This window comes from Miniopterus natalensis, chromosome 3, assembly GCF_054644295.1.
Source record: "Miniopterus natalensis isolate mMinNat1 chromosome 3, mMinNat1.hap1, whole genome shotgun sequence".
NCBI classification, from domain to species: domain Eukaryota; kingdom Metazoa; phylum Chordata; class Mammalia; order Chiroptera; family Miniopteridae; genus Miniopterus; species Miniopterus natalensis.
Window position 1 is genome coordinate 2,539,427 of NC_142083.1, and position 12,008 is coordinate 2,551,434.

At 51.7% G+C, this 12,008-nt stretch overlaps 1 protein-coding gene across 5 annotated transcripts; it reads left to right on the plus strand.

The window, feature by feature from the left end:
- Positions 1 to 1,424: 1,424 nt before the first annotated feature.
- MOCS2 (molybdenum cofactor synthesis 2) lies at positions 1,425 to 11,609 on the plus strand. Of its 5 annotated transcripts, none has more exons than XM_087815264.1 (6): positions 1,425 to 1,494; positions 2,555 to 2,676; positions 6,941 to 7,068; positions 7,825 to 7,975; positions 8,904 to 9,027; positions 10,837 to 11,609. In XM_087815264.1, the coding sequence occupies exons 1-6, from the start codon at positions 1,477 to 1,479 to the stop codon at positions 10,906 to 10,908; spliced, it is 615 nt and encodes a 204-aa protein (XP_087671390.1). In that variant the 5' UTR covers positions 1,425 to 1,476; the 3' UTR covers positions 10,909 to 11,609. The 5 variants fall into 5 exon arrangements, with proteins under 5 accessions (XP_087671390.1, XP_087671388.1, XP_087671389.1 ...); XM_016199797.2 differs by lacking the exon at positions 1,425 to 1,494 and adding an exon at positions 3,822 to 3,975 and having other exon boundaries at positions 2,591 to 2,676; XM_016199798.2 differs by lacking the exon at positions 1,425 to 1,494 and adding an exon at positions 3,822 to 3,975 and having other exon boundaries at positions 2,591 to 2,676; positions 6,944 to 7,068.
- Positions 11,610 to 12,008: the final 399 nt, after the last annotated feature.

Here is a 12,008-nt window from a genome sequence, read left to right on the forward strand (position 1 = left end):
AAGGAATTAGAAATCACCACATTCTTATTCAGAAGAATAGTTTTTTTAGTTGTCCCTGACAGATCCTTCTAAAATTAAGAAACAAGATTATGAAAAATATTGAGGCTTGAATCCATGTTTTGTAACTACATGTTCCAACTTGGGGCAGTTTCTGATATCATTTACATTTTATCCCATAACCATAATCCCACAATTGATGTTTTTGTTTTATATTTAAATGGATTAAAATCTCTATTTATTTATATTTTCCATTAAATTTTATATTAGAGTTTTTTTAGAGTGCTTATTCTCCTGGTTGACTGGATTTTTGCCCAAGAATTTTTTTATTTTTATTTTTGGCAGGTCGAGCCTGCCAGGCTTCGGCCTTTATCAGCACCAGGGTGACCGAATGTGACATTTTGGCTCATGCTTCTGTTCTCGGCCCTTTTTTAGAGGCGCACAGGCCGCGCCTGGCCTTGGGCGTCCCCGAGTCCAAGGCCGTTGCCATCGTTCCCGGGGAACAGACGTCTTTACCCTCAATGTTTAGGGCGCTCCCAGCAGAGACGCTGGCGTTCGCCAGCCTTGGTCATTTCTCCCTGCGCGGACCCCCACCTGGCACCTCGGGCCTCCCCTGCAGGGGGCGCCCGCCTCGCCAATACTTCCCCTCGGGGCCTCTCTGGGCTGCTCCGTGCCCCTCGGGCTTGGCTAGGCCAGTGAAACTCCCCCATCCCCGCCCCCCCTCCCGGTGGCCGCGTTAGCTCCAGCCCCCCCCCCCCCCTCCAGGGTGAAGACCTCCCGGGGCACAGAGCCCAGGTGAGCAGGCTGTCCCCCCCCCGCCCGTGGGAGGTAACAGTATCCCTGGTGGGACACCTGGGCACCATTCATGCCCTGTGACGCCCGGGACCCGGACGGCGAGCTCCCAAGGGAGGGGCGCCCCTTTCCATCCACATGACTAACCAGCAATGACACACGGATTTGGGGGTGCAAGCTGCAGGGGTTGGACGGGTCCTGAGCGCACAGACGACCGGGCAGCCGGCCAACAGGAAAATGCAAATTTGACGCGCTGCGCGCTCGAGGTCTCCCAGGAGCAGAAGCGCGGCCCGGCTGGGGGTGGAGGACGGTGGGAGGAAAGGGGAGCCTGCGGGCCGTGCCAAGGCCCGGCCTCCTCGCGCAGGTGGCGCTGTCCGGGAGCCCGGGGCCGCTGTCCCGCGCCCGGCCCCTCGCCCGCGGAGGCGCGCGGGCCCGGCCTGCCCTGTCCCCGCTTTGTGACACCTGTAGCTCCCACCGCACCGCACCCACAGGCCGCGGAAACAGCTTCCCGCGAGCCCGCTTCGGGGGCCCGCAGCTGCGACCCGCAGCTGGAGCCCTCAGGCAGGGGGCGGGGCCAGTGGTGCGCATGCCCCGTGCGCTGCCGGGGCCCGCAGGTGCGCCTGCGCGGTCCGGGGACCTGCGCCTCCGCCTCGGCGGCCGGGATCCGAACCCGCGGGCAGGGTCGGGATGGTGCTGCGCTGCCAGGTAAGGCTGGGGACCCTCCCGGGCGCGCGACCCCACTGCGCCCCTCCCCAGGCCGGCCCCCTCCCCGCGGGCCCCGGGGCCGCTGCCGCCCCCCCGGCCTGGGGGCTCTGCCCGGCCCCGGTCCCTCCCCGGCGCCCTGACCCGCCGCGTCCTGGAGGCGCCTCGCCCTTTGCCCGGTCCCCGGGGTGCTCGTTATTTAAAAGATGCGCATTGTCTCTGTGTGTCTCTGTGTCTCTGTCTCTGTCTCTGTGTCTCTCTCGGTCTCTCACCTCTAAGCTCATTTTGCTTGTTTGCGGTTGTGGTTTACGCTCAGTGTTACTTTGTATCGGTTTCAGGTGCACAGCGTCCTGGTTAGACAACCACATCCCTTACCAAGCGCTCACCCCAAGATAAGAGCCGTAGGGACCGGGTGACGCGCTTCCTCCGCGTCCGCGGGCCGCTGAGTGGGGGAGCGTGTCCGCGGCAGGTGGGCCGCGCACCTGGCGGCCCCGGGACCTACCTGGCGGCCCCGGGCCAGGTGTGCGCCGGCAAGACCCGCTTAGCCGGTATTTCCAACCCGCCCGCTTCGAGTAAAAGCCAGGCCGGGTCGGTTGCATAACCCAGCCCTGGGCGGCGGGTTCAGTGCGGGGAGACTGGATCCAAAGGTCAGGGGACACCGGCAGACAGGCTTCTGGCTGCGTTGGTCGTTTATTTTATGTCATTCATCTCTTCGCGCAGACACCTGTTCACCGAGGGTTTGCAAAAGGTGCTGAGTTTTGTCAGCTGGAGACCCACCTGACCTCACCGTTTCTGAGGAGCTGGGGTTTGGGTTTTAGATGTGGGCGAGCAAGGCCGTGTGTAGAAATAAAGAGAGTCAGGAAATTAGTGCCCGTTGTGCTTAAAACAAGCATTTTCCAAAAATGTGAACTTGCGGACATACTGAAATTTCTATGGGCGATTTAATTTTCTCTAACCTGTAAAATTTGTCTTTGTTAAAAAGTGATACATTCAGAAAACAAAACTCAGCGTGGACAGTCAGCAGAGGACTGGGTTGTAGTAAAAGCATTTTCTCTCCTTGCAGGTCGAAGTGTTGTATTTTGCAAAAAGTGCCGAAATCACAGGGATTCGTTCAGAGACCATTTCTGTGCCACAAGAAATAAAAGCATCGCAGCTGTGGAATGAGATAGAAACGCGACATCCAGGGTAGTTACAAATTTGCAGAATGCATATGATTAACACTTTTTAATAGTTAAAACGTGTGTAAATGAATCCATAATAAAAGTTAAAAAGATTAATTTTGATTTCCTTAATGTCAGAAAGGGTCATTAGTTCTATTTTCCTGGACCCGCACTGAAAATGTAAATTCTAGTATTTAAAAATGCACAATTCCCGAAGAAAGGTTAAAGATAGTTTACTGAAAAACACGGTGAGCTCGGGGACTCCCTGAGGGACGTGATTGTATTTCCTTTTGTAGTTTGCAAATTATTGAAAATGTAGATTCTGCATTTTTATAACATTAAGTGAAATTTTTACAAATTCTGTTAAAAATATGTGCTTTAAGCTTTTATGTCCTGCTGCTTCCTTAGAGAAGTGAAATTAGGAATGCCTAAGATTAAAAGAAAAATGAGAAGAAACCCTCGCAGCTACTGAATCTGTGTTTTACAAGAGCTGATCTTTCCTGTGTTGAAATTGGCAATTTTACTGCTGTTGTTCCTCCCTCAAGTTCTTTTTGGAACAAATTATAAAAGTGGCTTATTTGAAGGTGTTCAGGAAATTAGTACTGCCACTGGAGTCCATCCAGATGTTTAACGTGTAAAAGAAACACCACAATGGATGTTCCAAAGAAAAACTCCACATTTGTTATTTTATATCTTTTAAGTTGCTCTTCACGTGTCCTGATAACCAGTGGCACACGGTGGGGCCTCTGTCCCGCTTTACCTTGAACCTTTTACCTGCGGGGCGACACCTGGCCTTGTGGGAACTTCGAGGGATGGGGAGTGTACTTGTGCACTTAGCAGGCTCCTGGGATTAGGAAATGTTTCTTTTTTTCTTTTTTGACCTGGTCTGAATGTTGCCTTCAGTCTAATATTATTATTATTACTTTTGGTTTGTTTGTTTAATTCTCCAAGACACGCAACATCCAATAAAGAGTTATCGATGGTCTGCCGTGTTCTTGGTGTTGAATAAGCAGGTTCAGGGGATGTGCCCTTTCTCCGCAGAGTATAAGCTACTTTAATTCGTAACGGCCGGTGCTGCTACAAAGTGACATCCACGCAGTGTTTCGCTGCAGCTGCGGCCCTTGGAGGTTAACAGCGCTGACCCCTCTTACTGTCCTTGTTTCCCTGCAGGTTGGCTGATGTCAGAAACCAGGTGATACTGGCTGTTCGTCAGGAATATGTCGAGCTTGGAGATCAGCTCCTCCTGCTTCAGTCGGGGGACGAAGTTGCCATCATCCCCCCCATTAGCGGAGGGTAGTGCTGTGGAGCCCCTTGAGTGCGTGAGGTATGTTTTTCTAAACCTGCCTGTGGAGAGGGGCCATACCGGCGATACCTTGTATGCGGTTTGCTCTGACTGCACACTTTGTAAGTCGTCTGCAGCAGCTCTTTGTTACAGCGGCAGCCCTGTATCGGTGCAGACAGGCTTCTGAATGCCTGCCTGCCATCTCGGCATCAATTCTGTTGCGAGCAGTTTAATGTAATGTCACTTGGATATGTTCATCCTGTTCACTTAACACGGTTCATTGAGATTTTATTGTGTGCCAGGCACCGTGTTGGACGCTGGAGCATCAGTATCCCTGTTTTGCAGGAGGGAAAACTGATATTCAGAGAAGTTAGAAAACTAGCCTATGATCACGTAGCCAATAAGCGGCAGAGCCAACGTGAGCACTCAGATTATTGGACTCTCTGTGTACTTTTTACAGATGCGCTTATCGATGCCGGATGGTAGCTCTCCTGGGCACAGAGAAATGTAGAACAGTTACATAGCAGGAAAGTGAAAAGATCACTGCGAAAAGGAAGTTTACGCTTTTCCGGGTACATGAAAACCCAGCTGTATTATCATAGCTGCAGGTGGCTGTAGGACCATGTCATCTCCCCGTCTTTCCAAACACGTAGACCACATCCGAGTGGGGGAGCTATAAGAACATTTCTCAGTGTAGCCTGGAGAGACAGCCAGAGTGAGGCTTAATTTATCGTCACCCAAAGAATAAATAGCGTAGACATTAACAGTCATGCCCAACGAAAAACTTGAGTACATTAGGAATGAAAGAAAACTTTCTCAGTTAGGTAGGGTTTTCTCCAGAATCGAGACTAAAACCTTGGTTTCATTAAGGAAAGGAAGGAGCCAGGGATGCTTGAGTATTTTTTTCACTCTTCCCTGCGCCTTCTGGAGGGCAGTGCCCCAAAAGCGAAGAACAAATACTGCAAAGCAGATTCCCCTCCATGCCGCAGAGACTGGGTCTTCCCTAGTCCCACGTTTTAGAAATAACGGGAGAATTCCTTGTTAGACGTGCATCTCTATTTTATTTGGAAACTGTGGCCATCTTTTCACTTCCATGATTTTAGAAAAATGCTACGTTTTGGAGTTCGGGATTTATTCGGAAAATGATGGGCTGCAGTTGAAGTTCCTTGTGTGTGTGTGTGTGTGTGTGTGGCTAGAGCGGACTCACCCACTCAGTGTACCGTTGGAGTGTGTTTGACAGGGTTTGAAAAGCATTTAGTTTTATTTTTTTAATTTTTATTTTCTTTAAACATATCTTTATTGATTTCAGAGAGAGGAAAGGAGAAAGGGAGAGAGAGATAGAAACATCAATGATGAGAGAGTCATTGATCGGCTGCTGAGCCCGCAACCCAGGCATGTGCCCTGACCGGGAATCGAACCCTAGTCTCCTGGATCCTAGGTCGGCCCTCAACTGCTGAGCCACACCGGCCGGGCGAAGCATGTAGTTTTAGAATCTGTGTCCTTGTAGAATCAGGTGTGGGAACTTGGTATGGTTTGAAGTTCATAGACCGTGTTTGGGTTCCCTATATCTTACTGCAAGAAAAAGGGGGTGAAGGGAGCTCAGGCGGCGTGTCCAGAAGGCAGAAACATCGCGGAATCCAGCGGTACAGGAGAGTTGCTCGCTGCTTTCCGGGAGCTGGAGGAGGCGGGGGAAGGACACTGGACTTAGAAAGATTCCTTGGTTGGAATCGCCTTGAGTGAGCCCTTAACGCCTCCGAGTCGTCTTTCCCTCATCTTTTACGTGGATGAAGCGCCACGGGATTTAAGATTTTATCCAAATTCCCCGTGGCCCACAGGGTTCGCCGTCCCTGCCCAGCCTCGGCCCGTCTATTCTCCCCTTGCTCCCTGGGCCCCGAGCAGCCCATAGTTTCTGGGGCAGGTCGAGCTCTGACTTGTCCCAGAGCCTTGTGTTTGCCCTCCCCCCGCCTCTGCCTGGGGGCCTGTCCCCTTGCTCTTTACAGGGCTGCGTATCAGCCTCAGCTTTAGCCACCTCTTGAGAGAGGCCTCCCACAGTCCTCTGCCTTAATGACCCCCTTCCCAGACCCCACGCTCCGTCTGGGCCCTGTTTGCTTCCATGTCTTACCTACTTGTAATTCTGTCCATTGCTTTGTTTCTGTCCTTCCAGAAGAGGCACCGAGTGTGGAGCCAAGGCTTCTGTTCCCTGGCTGTGTCTAGGGTGTGGGTTAGTCGCCGGCCCTCAGCGAGCACGTGCTAAGTGCTCAGCGAGTGAGATGAGAAATGCGAGGCCAGGGGCCCGGTCAGCCTCTGGGGAACAGCGCGCGGCCCATCCTCTTATTTCCTGGCTTCCTCGGCTGGGGTTGTGCCCCTGGTGAAATGCACCCGGGTCCCTGTGGAATCACCGTTTCTGCCCCCCCCCCCCCGCCCCTGAGCCTTTTCGGATAAAGGAAGAGGCAGTTCTAGGCGGGCTGGGGTGCGCAGTGGGTAGATGTGCGTATGGATGAAGGACTCGCGATTGGAACCACACCGGGAGACAGAGCAGCAGTTCCTGAGCTGGGAAGAAATAGGCGTACGACATAGACTATGTGTTAAGTCAGGGCCCTTCTGCCAAGGGCCATCTGGATATTTATAACATCACTTGTGGGCCGTACAAAATTATCATCGACTGAAAAATTAGCCTGTTCTGTTTGGGCAAACATTTAATTAACTCGGCCCTAATGTGATGGTGGGAGCCGCTTCTCCTTGGTGAGGCCTTGGCAGGGCCACCCCCCCCCACCTCTGTTTTAAGGGATCACATGAATGGTAAATGCCTTTTTATATCAAGCTTGCTTCATCAGGGATATTAATAAATGATGTTATTTTTTTTAAAATTTAACGTTTATTTTTATTCAGATCAGATCATGCCTCCTAACACATCTGATGTAGAAAAACTGTGGATTGAAACGCAGCCCGTGAGTTGGGTGTTTTGCCTCTGGAGGCCTGCTGAGGTTTATCACTGTCTTGTTTCCAGGAGAGGTGGGAACGAAGTGGAAGAGAAACCCAAGGATATAATAAAATTCACGGCGGAGAAGCTGTCGGTAGGAGAAGTCTCGCAGCTGGTGACCTCCCCCCTCTGCGGTGCCGTGTCCCTCTTTGTAGGTGAGTCGTGCATCCCCGGCCCGTGGACGGCGTGAGGCGGTGGACACCGCGGGCGTTTCCCACGCTCGGTGTTCGCCCAGGACGGAGGGTGCTGAGCAGTCAGCCAAGGCCGCCTTTCCTCAGCGGTTGTTTTCTAGTAATCTTCACGGTAACACGTTAAAGGCAGGATAGAAGCAGGGTAAACGTCATTGGCAGAGAGAGTTCTGTATTTTCCAAATATTGAGGGAAAATGGTGATGACTTCACGATAATCCAGGAACAATGTTTTCCTTCTACGTGTCAAACGCTGTCAGAAAAGAAACATGTCCTGGTTTGTCACGGGAGTGTCTCCATCCACCTGCCTAGTCAGTGTGTTTTATTTTCTTACCTTTGCGATACTTATCTTTTTTCTCTCGTTTTCACTTTTAAAATATTTCAAAGTAATTTTTAGACAGATTGGTATGCTACTTGTCTATTCAATAATAACGTTTTTTCCCCCTGGCTGGTGTGGCTCAGTTGGTTGGGTGTCACCCTGTGCACCGAAAGGCCGCCGGTTCGATCCCCGGTCAGGGCACATGCCCAGGTTTCGGGCTTGATCCCCAGTGGGGGGCGTGCCGGAGGCAGCCGATCGATGTTTTGTTCTCACATCAATGTTTCTCTCTCCCTCCCTCTAACCTTCTCTCTCTCTCTGAAAAATCAGTAAAAAAATAATTAAAAAAAATAACCATCCTTTCTATGATTAGGAGGAACCTTATTTCAATCGCCTTCTGTTTCCTAGGGACCACAAGAAATAACTTTGAAGGGAAAAAAGTCATCAGCTTGGAGTATGAAGCATACATCCCGATGGCAGAAAACGAAGTCAGGAGAATTTGTAGCGACGTGCGGCAGAGGTGGCCGGTGAAGCACGTCGCGGTCTTCCACAGGCTCGGGTAGGCCGCCTCCGTCCACGCCAAGCTCGGCGCAGCCCGGCTCTGAGCCTGCGGTGTCACGGGGACCCTGTGGTTTCACGGGGACCCTGTCCCGGGGAGGGGGCCAGTTTGTGTGTGGCAGACGTGGAGGCCGCCGTTCCGTGGTGAGTTTGGACGGCCTGCGTCTGTGACCTGTGCGTGTTGTCTGATGCTGTGACGCCTGGACGGCGCCTGAGGCTGCGCCCGAGTCCCAGTGTTCAGGACCCCGGGGCCCTGAGCCCGTCGCTGCTGCTGGTTGGGCTGACGTCCTGAGGCCTTTAAGAACCGCTCTGTAGTCTAGACGCTATTTATATGACAGTGTGTTAAGAAAATGTTTTTTAATGTAAATGCCTTTGGAGGACATTAGGCTAGTTTCCCTTGTTGTGTCTCTAAGAAGAGTGGAGTTCGAGGTTTGAAAAAGAACCCGGCAATTGAGACTGTATCGATCATATTCTACTGGTCACCGATCATTATTTTGTTATTAATGACTAATTTTATTAATTATTAATGTCGATTCTGTTACTTAGTATTTACTGCTGTTTGGTATTTGAAGTTCTCGGTTACATTCATCACTTGGTAACTTTGTTTCGCTGGCATCTGCTGCCACTGTGCCTGGCTGGTTTGGACCAGTCGTGTGTGGAGCGAGTGGAAGTTTTTCTGGTCGGTGCCCATCGGACAGGGGCAGTGGGTGGATGGACGCTAACGCATCCCCGCAGCCTCGGCGTCCCCTCCGCTGAGCGCAGCCGGGACAGACTCTCTTTTCCTTCCGTTTCTAACGAACCTGGATGTGTCGGTGAAGCAGAAGTGGCTGCGTGGCTCTGAGTGCTTCTCGCGAGTTTTTTCCCCTGCCGTAGATTCTCTAACACGTAGATTTATAGAAGGTGGTGACTTTGTCCTCCATCTGTTAAAGCCTGGTTCCCGTGTCCGAAGCAAGCGTTGTCATTGCGGTGTCCTCGGCCCACAGGGCCGCGTCCCTCGAGGCCGTGAGCTACGCCATTGATGCTTTAAAAGCCAGGGTGCCCATATGGAAAAAGGTAAGTGAAGGAAATATCTAACTTCGCCTTTGATGTGATTTTTCTCAGGAATTTTTTAAGGACAAAGGTACATACAGAGTTTGTGTTCATGGGTCTCCCCTGACTTTATAGACCTTGTTTTCTTTATCTGTGAAACAGGGTGGTTACGTAATATCTTTTTTCCAAGGTTTGTTAAGCCTGGAAAATACACGCCCCCAGAATCCACGGCATGGAGCCGGCCTCCACAAGCGAAACCCTTAGAAGCCCCGTCTGGACGGTGCCCCTGGGTTAGAATTCCCGGGAATGGGGGGGTCTTTCCTTCAGAGAGCGGGAATATTGAGAGGCCACTTAGGCAATTTCTAAAATAGAAATTCTTCAAGAACCCCCTAGAGAGCCTCCTTTTAGAGGAGAGTGGGGCGCTGTGTCCTCGGAGAAAATGCAGTGAGTTTAAAAGTGTGCTGGGAAGGGGTACCTCTCTTTCCATCTGTACGTCCAGCCGTCGGAGGAGCAAACGGCGCTCTGGTGGGATGGAGCTTCCTGGGGAGCGGAAAGGCCGCCTCCCCGACCTCCCCGGGCGGGGGCTCGGTGGTGGGACTGTCTGTGCCCCGAGCCCAGACTCCCCGCCGCGGGGAAGCCGGTCGGTGGAGCAGAGGCCAGAGGTGAGGGCCGGAGGGCGACGGCTCCCCAGGAGCGTCACCCGGTGCCGGGACGCGCCAGCCGCCTCTGCCCCAGCCTGTGGAACGTAGTGACCCTGTTTTCTGAATAGAAGCGGAGCCCGTGGTTATAAGGGGAGCCTTTGGGGTCAGAGGATGTGATAGGTGAACGGACACTGTCTTAGTGCAGCTCAGATACCTGCTGCTTGCTCTGAACCAGCCACCACTGTCTCCATACAGCGGGAGGAAGGCTCCTGAAGAGGGGGGCTGGGGAGCACCCCACGGTGAGCTGTGAGCCTGGGGGCAGGGGAGAGGGCAGGCCCCCAGGTAAGTGGGCGGCGGGGGTGCAGGTGTTCAGAGAACAGCTGAATTTGGGTTCCTGTTCCGACAGCAAAAGAGCTGACCAGAGCGTGAGAGGAGAAAGTGGGGTGTCCTCGCTCCCCCGCCTGGTTCTCGTCCCGGCCTGTGCTCCGAGATCATCTCTGGCACAGGCCACAGGTGGGCAGGGAGGGAGGCCCCTGCTTCAGAGCAGCTTCGCCAGAGCGCAGCCCAGCCCCGCGTAAGAGCTTCTGCGGCGGTCGCTTAGCCTTGCTGACTGGCTGTTTCGAGCCAGAACTCGTCCGTGCCTCCGGCTGCTTTTCTGTCGTGACCGGTCAGCAAGGTATTTAAAATCAGTTAAATTAATATAAGTGCAGACGCGAGTTACCTCGTGACTGGTCAGCAGCGTTCAGACACGGAAACACGAGTATCCTTGTGACCGGTCCCGCCTGATGGAGACACCCCTCTGCCTCTGGAACAGCGTCTTTAGACATGTGCAAGTAGCATGTGTGTTTGGAAAGAAAAAGCGTTTAAGGCTGAAGACTGGCTCCCCTTCCGCACGCCCTTGCCCAGGCTGCCTCCTGCCCGGCCCCCGGCGGGATTGGCCGTGGACTCTGCCCCGGGGCTGCCCCTCTCTCGTTCAGGCTCCCTGTCCGTCGTTTCTCCCGTGGGGCTGGGCGTCCTTAAGTGTCGGGAACGCGTTCATTCGTTCTGCTGTCTCGGCGTCCCGCGTAAATGCTCCCTGGATTGTGAAAGGGGCAGGTTTCAGCAGTGTGAGGCCCCTCTGCCCGCGTTGTCCAGGTCTGTTTGCAGTTATTGAAGTGCTTTGTCTGAACGCCTGTTGCGGTTCTGGTTTTAGGAAATGTACGAAGAGTCACCGTCCTCCTGGAAAAGAAACAAAGAATGCTTTTGGGCCACCGCCAGCGATTGACGGCGTGCTTTAGAGAACTGGGGTCTAAGCGTGGTCGGCTCCTCTGGGATCGCGTTTTGAATTTCCTTCCCCTGAGGTCACCGTAGTTCAGGGTGAGGTTTTACACTGGAACTAGAAATAGAGGAAAGAATTTGGGGGCAAAAAGGAAGGATAATTTAAATGGGAGGAAAGATGTCAGGGGTAGACAGGTTGTCCCATAACTGTGACTGGACTCGCTGAGGTCGCCCTTCCCTCGGACTGTGTCTCAGCACCGCCCCCCCCCCCCCCCCCCCCCCGACATCCACTGACGTCAGTGTCGCCCGGAAGTGTTGTGGGAACGTTGGCAGAACTGGAGGCTGTAAAAGTCGTTATCAGACAGTCTTGATATATTTTTGGAATTTATATATTTAAAACATAAGCCAAATAAACACGATTAAAAATGTTTAAAAGCAGAATTTTTCTGTTGTTTTTTGCGGCTTTTTTTTTTCTTTGAAATTCAGTGATGATACTGAAAACATGTATTTCATACTGTGGAGAATTCTTGTGTTTCAGAATCTATTATCTCACCATTACTTACTGTATTTTATTAGTTGTTAGTGTTGTATCTGTGTGCAAATCGGCATAAAATTGCTGTAAAACTAGGCAAACTGACTAGCAACCAGGTTCGTTTGTGTTATTTAGTTGATATGTAAAAGTTGACCCACAGCCAATTAAAAAGGAAAACTATGTGGTTATTTATTGATGCATTTTCAGGTAGTACACATAGTATTCTTTTTAGCTGGTTATGCAACCTCGTCATTAATGAACGACTTTTGTGCAGGATCTTTGTACCAATCTTTGCTTGGTCACCTGTACTCTGTCTTCATAGATCCGAGCGTATAACCTCCACATAGGTCTTAAAGTAATAAAATACATAATTTCAGGCAATTGACACCACAAAACTTGCATTATGCATATTGGAAACAAAGACTACACTTTCAGACACAGATTGATTGCATTTTTGGTAACATTATTTGTTACATCTAGTGAAACACTTTTTACATACGTAATCCACTCTTCCAACCAATCTCGAAGGCCTGTTTGGTGCCAGGCACCACCTGGTGGCCCTTGTCCACCAAGGT

Bases quoted from the DNA above. Each gene is read 5' to 3' on its own strand.
- MOCS2 (XM_087815264.1), top strand. The intron at 7,976-8,903 runs GTAGGCCGCCTC...CATCTGTTAAAG, and splicing joins GCGGTCTTCCACAGGCTCGG to CCTGGTTCCCGTGTCCGAAG. The intron at 9,028-10,836 runs GTAAGTGAAGGA...TTCTGGTTTTAG, and splicing joins GGGTGCCCATATGGAAAAAG to GAAATGTACGAAGAGTCACC.